The 8,997-nt window shown below is 43.5% G+C and overlaps 1 protein-coding gene across 1 annotated transcript; it reads left to right on the top strand.

Annotated features, from left to right (window-relative positions):
* Positions 1 to 6,638: 6,638 nt before the first annotated feature.
* LOC149173388 (uncharacterized) lies at positions 6,639 to 7,721 on the top strand. The gene has a single exon (XM_089426680.1). It carries the CDS (start codon positions 6,639 to 6,641, stop codon positions 7,719 to 7,721), a length of 1,083 nt encoding a protein of 360 aa, XP_089282806.1.
* The last annotated feature ends 1,276 nt before the right edge of the window (positions 7,722 to 8,997 follow it).

Raw genomic sequence — 8,997 nt, 5'->3', positions numbered from 1 at the left:
CCCATCATTTTGCATCCAGGATCTCTGGCCCTTATTTGGTAGCTGGTATTCTGGCCTCTCTTCACTCCAACCCTCTGTCACCTTGCATTATCCCTCACAGTCTTTGCAAGGAGTGACTCTGCCCCCTCCTACTCCCCCCTCCAGATTCTACTCGAACATTCCCCCCCCCCGACGCCTTCCCTGCTGGCCTTGAACCAATGCCCCCAAACCCTAACCCTAACCCTGCAAACCCTAATTTCGATGAAGCTCAAGTGTGTACAGAGGTTGCGGAGCCAAGACCTGGAAAGAGGTTGAGGTGTGTTAAGCCCAAGGCACAAGCGGTTTTTATCGACTGGAAGGAGGACTTCTAGTGGCAAGATACCATGGACATGGCTGTGACAGTTCGGTGGGCAGAGTTAGGGGACGAAATTACTCTACGGCAAGACTAAAGCAATGGGTCGCGGAAATCTGGGGCCATCATCTAGCTAATTTGCCTTTCATATAGACCTTTGTCCGTGGCTCGTTTGCTCTGCGTTTTGCACGAGTAGAACATACAAATGGGTATTGTCCTCCTTCTAGCATATTGAGCAGGCCCTGGTAAAGCTAAGGAGGTGGAGTCTGCTATTCGACCCATACAGAGAACAGCTTGGGGCTAGGCCAATTTGGGTTCGTCTCCCCGATTTACCACTCCATTTATGAATTGAGGACATATTTAGGAGAATTGGGAACTCTCTGGGCACCTATCTCGATTATGATAGATCATACCTCTCCACTGGGGTTATGGCCTATGCTCGGATTCTGGTACACTTGGACATCAGAGGAGGGTTGCAGGAGCAAGTTACCCTGCGTTGGAGGAATTACAATCGTACCTAGATCCTTGACTATGAGGGGGTCCCCTTCTGGTGCAGACGATGCCACAGAGTTGGACACCTCTACAAAGATTGCCCTTCACTAGAGAAATTGAAGGCTGGGAACAAGGGGAATTCACCTCCCTAATTGAAAGCTCAGACACAGGCGGATCACTTGGTTGAGGCAGACAAAATTGACACTGATGTAGTTGGATCCAGGCTGGTCTCGAAAACACCGAAGAAGCATGGGAAAACACCTCTCTAGCCTCCTTCGCCTCCATTGACCAGGTTTAAGGCGGCCGCTAGAGTCACGCTATCTTCGTGTATGTGAATTCTTGTCCCTCGCTCTGCATCAATTTCTAGTTCTTCTGCATATAATGATATAGCTATGGGACCACACCAGAGCCCTATTACCTTGCAATCCAGCCTCAATCACTGTTGGGTTGTGTTATATTCTTTCCACGTAGTTAACAGGGGGTTTGAAGGGCACCCGTAACCCCACTTTATGGGGTCCGGGGCAGCGCCCCAGAAAATTTTGGTTTTCGACCCTATGTTAGGTTGGGCGGACCCACCTATGGTTTTGTGCATGATTTTCGCACATGTTTTTTGGACGCGATGGTTTTTGGTCCATGGTATTGGATGCTTCACCATGTATAAATATGTATTGTAACATTGAAAGGAACATAATGAAAAATCAAGCTGGCAGTCCCAGTTTTGGGATCCAGGGGAAAATCTTTGTGTATATGTGTTTTATGTGTTCTGATATCGTATTGTTTATTTTCTACGTTTTAGAATTCGTATGCAAGTAATTTCTTTACGGGGTTAAAACCTACATTTGGTATCAGAGCTATTTTGGCTTCAAGGGGACGCCTTTGTTGCTAAGGGGTTTCACTCAGGCCTGTGGTAGATCCTGTTTAGTGGGAGATCTGCGAGATTGATTCTGGTGGTGAAAGAAGATGGCGAGCAGTGGAAAGATAGAGATCGAGAAATTTAATGGTCAGAGTTTTTAGTTGTGGAAACTCAAGATGGAGGATCTGTTGGTCGATAAAGACCAGTGGATCGTGGTAGATCCAGGTGCTAAACCAACGGGAGTGTCCGATGAAGAATGGAAGAAGTTGGATCGGAAGGCAAAGAGCACAATATGATTGTGTGTCTTAGATTCAGTATTGCTGAATGTATCAGGGGAAGCTACGGCGAAGGCTTTGTGGGACAAGTTAGGGACTTTGTACCAATCTAAGTCTCTGGTGAATAAACTATTCCTGCGGAAAAAGATGTATAAATTGAGGATGAAAGATGGAGACTCGGTGACAGAGCATCTGAATGCATTTAATACTATGGTAAGTCAGTTAGCATTTATTGATATTAAAATTTCAGATGAAGATAAGTGCATCAGTTTGTTGTGTTCTCTACCAGATTTGTGGGATAGTCTGGTTATTGCAATAGGTAGCAATGCAATTGCCTTGCATTTTGATGAAATAGTCTCATCCTTGCTGACGGAGGAGATGAGACGGAAAAATATGGAGAGCCAAAATGGTGATGCCTTGTCTGTACGAGGGCGAACCCAAAACATAAACAAAAATAAGTCATTGAGTGGGAGATCTAAATCTAAAGGGAGATCTAAATCTCCAGGAAAACCTGTAAAGGTGGTGTGCTGGAAATGTGGAAAGGAAGGGCACTACAAAAGGGACTATAAATCTAAAGTTCCTGACAAAGGAAAGGGATCTGATGAGGCTCCTTCTGCAGAGGCAAAAACCACCTCAGATGAAGGTGGGGATGTGTACTTCGCTTCTTCAAGTACACATGTAGATCATGAAGCATGGTTGATTGACTCAGGTGCATCCTTTCACTTCACTCCCCATAGAGAATGGTTCTGCGAGTATGAGAAATATGATGGTGGTGATGTCTTCTTGGGGGATGACAGGAAGGCTAGAATCGTTGGTCATGGAAAAGTAAAGTTGAAGTTGCAAGGCGGAAGGGTTAGAACGCTTCCAGGTGTTCTACATATTCCTACATTAGCTAGAAATCTGATTTCTGTTAGCAAGTTGGATGATGCAGGTTTAAAAATAGTGTTCGAGAAGGATACCTGCAAGATGGTTCGGGGAGCACTGGTATTGATGCAGGGAGTTTGGATTGGAACTCTGTACAAGCTGCAAGGTAGCACTGTTATTGATGGGTGCAATATTTTTGTGGTTCCTGAAAGTGGAGCAGAAAATATAGTTGTCTCTGGAGAGAAGACCATGTTGTGGCATCAAAGGCTTGGAAATATTGGAGAAAAGGGCCTTTGGATACTTCATGGTAAAGGTATGGTAGAAGGTATGAGTAATAGCTCTTTGGATTTTGATTTCTGTGAAAATTGTGTATATGGGAAGCAGAATCGGGTGAGTTTCCCCTCTGGTAGTAAGAGGGCGAAACAGATATTAGAACTTGTGCACAATGATGTGTTTGGACCTGTGAAGGTTCCATCACTAGGTAAGTCTGTGTACTATGTATCATTTATAGATGACTTCTCAAGGAATACATGGATATATTTCCTTAAGAAGAAATCTGAAGTCTTTGACAGGTTTAAAGAATTTAAGACTCTGGTGGAAAACCAGACAGAGAAGAAGATAAAGGTGCTGAGGACAGATAACAGTGGAGAGTTTTGCAGTAAGGAATTTGAAGAATTCTGTAAGAAGTGTGGTATACCATGGCAGAAGACTACTCCATATACACCTAAGCAAAATGGAGTTGTAGAAAGAATGAATAAGACGTTGATGGAAAGGGCAAGAAGCATGCTCAGTGGTGCCGGGTTAGGAGCGGAATTCTGGGCAGAGGCGGTGGATACTGCATGTTACCTAGTCAACAAGTCACCTTCATCAACATTGGAGGATAAGACTCCACAAGAGGTATGGAATGGTAATAAACCCTCTCTTTCACATCTAAGGGTATTTGGATGTGATGCATATGTACATGTTCCAAAGGAGAAACGAACCAAGTTGGATAGTAAATCTGAAAAGTGTATCTTTATTGGGTATAAGGATGGTTTAAAGGGTTATAAGCTTTGGAACCCAGTCACACGGAAGGTTGTGTACAATCGAGATGTGGTGTTTAGAGAGGTGAAAGATGTTATTAAACATAAAGTCCAACGAAAGAAACCTGAGAAGATAGAGTTTGAGCTAAAGGAGGAAGAATCAGACTCTACAGTAGAGGAGGAATCAGAAGATGAAGAGCCACAAACTCCAGCTGTGAGAAGATCAGTTCGAGAAGGAAGGCAGCCTGAAAGGTATAGTCCATCTGCTTTCTATTCAGGTTTTGCTTTATCTATTACTGATGATGATCCCAGAACTATGAAGGAAGCAGTAGATTTAGAGGATGGAAAACTCTGGAAAGAGGCCATGGTTGATGAAATGGCATCTTTGCACAAAAATGAGGCTTGGGATCTGGTGGAGTTGCCGGCTGGAAGGAAACCCATTGGCAGCAAATGGGTGTTCAAAAAGAAGACAAATGCAGAAGGAAAAGTGGAGAAATACAAAGCTCGGTTGGTAGCAAAAGGTTATTCCCAGGTGCCGAGAATTGATTTTGGTGATATTTTTTCTCCTATTGCCAAGGTAACTTCTATTAGATTACTTTTATCTATTGCGGCTGCTTTTGATTTTGAGGTAGAACAGATGGATGTGAAGACAACGTTTCTTCACGGGGATTTGGAAGAGGAAATCTACATGAAGCAACCTGAAGGCTTTGCAGTGAAGGATAAGAAAGAACTGGTATGCAAGTTAAAGAAGTCTTTGTATGGGTTAAAACAGTCACCAAGGATGTGGTATCAGAAATTTGATACATTTATACAGGGACTTGGCTTCACCAGAAGCGAAGCAGATCACTGTGTGTATTTTAAATTAATTGGTGACCGTGTTATTTATCTGGTCTTGTATGTGGATGATATGTTGCTAGTTGGAAATGACAAAGAAATTATCCAGGATTTGAAGACCCAATGTCCTCCAAATTCAACATGAAAGATCTTGGTGCTGCAAACTATATTTTGGGCATGGAAATTAAAAGAGATCGAGCAAAGAGGAAGCTCTGGTTAAACCAGAGGAAGTATGTCAAGACAATACTGCAGAGGTTTAATATGCAGGATAGTAAATCGGTGAAGGTTCCTATTCCTGTAGGTGTGAGGTTATCTGCTAAACAATGTCCCAAGACACAAGAAGAGGAAGAGGACATGTCTCGTGTTCCATATGCAAGTGCAGTCGGTAGCCTGATGTATGCAATGGTCTGTACTAGACTAGACATTGCACATGCAGTGGGAGTATTGAGCAGGTTTATGTCAAAACCAGGAAAGGAGCATTTGACAGTAGTGAAGCGGGCTTTCAGGTATTTGCGTGGCACTAGTGATTATGGTCTGTGCTACCAAGGAAGACCAGGATTGGACAGAGTGTTGGATATTCGTGGCTTTGTTGATGCAGACTAGGCTAGAGATCTGGACCAGAGAAGATCTACAAGTGGGTATGTGTTTAACCTATTTGGAGGTGTATTCAGTTGGATGAGTAAGAAACAATCTGTAGTAGCACTATCAATTATAGAGGCAGAATGCATGGTAGCCACTCATGCAAGCAAGGAAGCATTTTGGTTGCAGAGATTGTGTTCAAGTATGGGGTTAGTACAGGAAGCTATAAGGATAGACTATGACAGCCAAAGTGCAATTTTCTTGGCAAAGAACCCTGCATATCATTCAAAGACAAAGCACATTGATGTTCAGTATCACTTTGTGAGGGATATGATAGAAGACAAAAAGGTGTTGCTGGTAAAGGTGGACACTTTGAAGAATACTACAGATGCATTGACAAAATCTGTGAGCTCTGAGAAGTTCTCTTCATGTAGAGAGACAATGGGCATTTCAAGGTTGGGAAAATGACTAAGCTCTCTTGTGGCCCCCTGTGGAAAGAAAACAACAAGTGGGAGAATGTTGGGTTGTGTTATATTCTTTCCACATAGTTAACATGGGGTTTGAAGGGCACCCGTAACCCCACTTTATGGGGTCCGGGGCAGCGCCTCGGAAAATTTTTGTTTTGGACCCTATGTTAGGTTGGGCGGACCCACCTATGGTTTTGTGCATAAACTTTGCACATGTTTTTTGGATGCGATAGTTTTCGGTCCATGGTATTGGATGCTTTGGCATGTATAAATATGTATTGTAACATTGAAAGGAACATAATGAAAAATCAAGCTGGTAGTCCCGGTTTTGGGATCCAAGGGAAAATCTCTGTGTATATGTGTTTTATGTGTTATGATCTCGCATTGTTTATTTTCTGTGTTTTAGAATTCGTATGTAGGTAATTTCTGTACGGGGTTAAAACCTACAATCACCTTGAATGTCCCCTGATTCCCCCTCTGCCTTCTATATCCTGTACCCCCCTCCTTTTATAGAGGAAATTCCATTGGATTTGAAACCTGGAACTGATCCCATCCCCCATCGATATCACCTCTGCTCACTTTCTTGATTTTAGGATCTAGATGCTATAAGCATTGGACTAGTCCCTTCCCCCACCTCTCTGAAGCTCCCTCAAGGCAGACCATCCTCCCTGGCAAAAGCTAAACAAAAATCAGGGAAGGAGGTTGCCACAGGCAAACAACTTACTCTTGACAGGGTCCTTAGAGCACAGAATCCCTTGGAGCCATCTCCAGTATGAAGGTCCTCTACTTCAATTGTAGAGGGATTGCTAATCCCTAGAAAAACTAGCACTGCGAAGGCTTCTCCAGAAGGAGCCAATAGATATTGTCTTCCTACAAGAAACCCTGGGTGCTGCTGATGCCATTTCCCCTCTCCTGGAATCCATGCTTCCAGGATGGCATTTCCAAGCCATTGATGTAAACGGCCACTCTGGTGGCATTTCCCTGGGGTATAATCCTCGCTCGATAAAGCTGATAAGCACCTGGGGTGGCATTAGATTCATAGGGGTGGATACCTTCTCTACCGAACTGGGAACTAAAATCAGACTGTTGAATGTCTACGGGCCTTGCCACCACCTGGAGGAGTTCTGGGAGCAACTTCTGTCATCTAATATCTTGCAACCAGACAATATCATTCTGGGTGGAGACCTTAACTTCTCTCTTGGATTGTCCGAGTCATGGGGGCACCATGCCCAAGTTGATCCTCTATCGGTCTTCTTCGAGCAACTCCTAGAATCATACAATCTCATTGACATCCCTTCTGCAAAGCTAGTCCTGACTTGGAGGAATAGAAAAGGTGGGGAGGATAGTCTTTCCAGGAGGTTGGATCTCTTTCTCATCAAGGAGCGATTCCTAGAGCGAGGATATACTTACTGCCAGTGGGTTGGCTCGGGTGGCTTATTAGACCACTTGTCGATATACCTTGATATCCAGGGAGATATAAGTAAGCCACAAGCCCCCTTCAAATTCAACTCCTCCTGGTTGAAGGATAATTCCTATATTCACCTTGTCTCAGACTTTTGGAAGGCCCACCCTCCTGCTGTCGGAAGGAACATCACTGATGGGTTCGTTGATAACCTAAAGGAACTGAAGAAGCTATCAAAGATTTGGGCTCATAACAAGAGGATACAAGAAGAGCAAAAATTAAGAGACATTGAATTAGAAATTGTTGATATGGAGGAAGAAAGTGGGGGTCTCTTCCCATCAAATGATCACAAGGATAAGCTTACAGCCTTAACAACCAAGTGGGGGAACATCCTTAAGGAAAGGGAGGAAACTTGGAGACTGAGAAGCAGAGCGATATGGCTGAAGGAAGGAGATGACAACTCTAAATTCTTCCATAAATTTGCAAATGGAAGAAAGGAAATCAACACTATCTGGAAACTGACAAATGAGCAGGGAATTGAGGTAGACACCTTCCCTCACTTGGCCACTCTTGCCACCTCTCATTTCAAGCAGGTCTACTAGGCTCCTCCCAATTCCACCCTAGCAGAGGTTATAAGGGTAGCACAACTATTCCCTCGGTTTATCGAGCAGGAGGATGATATGGATCTGAATAGAGAAGTTACTCTTGGGGAACTGGAGGCCACCCTGAAATGGTTTAAGAGGGACAAGAGCCCCAGCCCAGATGGCTGGTCGGTGGAGTTTTATTTGGCCTTTTTTGATATCCTAGGACAAGATTTACTCAAGGTCATCAAGGAATGTAGGATATCTAGACGAATGCATGGGGCCATCAATTCCACTTTCATCGCTCTCATCCCCAAATCAGACAATCCATTAACTTTCAATGATTTCCGGCCCATTTCCCTGTGCAATTTCATATACAAAATCATCTCCAAAATCATTGCTAATCACCTCCACCCTATTCTTTCCACCCACATCTCCTCAGAACAATTGCCTTCCTGCAAGATCATCAAATACATGAAGCTATAGGAACAACCTAGGAGGTATTGCACTCAATACAGACAAAGAAGATCAAAGGTATGATTCTTAAGGCTAATCTATCTAAGGCTTTTGACTGGGTAAGCTGGTTATATATCAGAATGCTCCTAACACATTTAGGATTTCCTGTGGGAGTTATAAAATGGATAATGTGTTGCATTACTAATATATCCTTTAGTGTCCTGATAAATGGTGTTGCTTCTCCTTTCTTCCACTCTGAAAGAGGACTCAGGCAAGGATGTCCATTATCACCCCTACTCTTCCTACTAGTTATGGAAGGGCTCAACAGACTGCTTAAGGATATGCACCTCAGAGGCAGGCTCTCGGGCATCAAGATCATGGACAGATGCATGATAACACACCTCCTCTTTGTGGATGATGTGTTAATTTTCCTTAATGGGGGATTAGGAGATTTGACTACTATACAACATTCTATCAACCTATTCAAAACTGCAACTAGCATGACTATTAATAACTCAAAATCCACCATTATCGTATCTGACTGCTCCCCACATGAGATCCAGTTCACACTTCAAAGGTTTCCATTCACCCTGTTGCAGCTGGAAGAAGGCCTCCAGTATCTGGGATACAAGATGAAGCCAAATGGTTACAAAATAGCTGACTAGATATGGTTGATCTCTAAGCTAGAAAGGAGACTCAATATATGGTATCACAAGTATCTCTCCAGAGCCGGAATACTAGTGCTTATCAAAGCTATTCTCGAGGCCACCCCGGTATACTGGATGTCACTTGCTTGGATCCCAAGGGGCATCCTTTCAAGAATACAAAACCTCTGCTGCAG

Source organism: Pinus tabuliformis, chromosome 4_2 (assembly GCF_031772625.1).
Source record: "Pinus tabuliformis cultivar Carrire ecotype Pingquan chromosome 4_2, CPIR1, whole genome shotgun sequence".
NCBI lineage: Eukaryota > Viridiplantae > Streptophyta > Pinopsida > Pinales > Pinaceae > Pinus > Pinus tabuliformis.
Note: the sequence above shows the minus strand (reverse complement) of the source record. Positions and strands in the feature narration are given on the sequence as shown.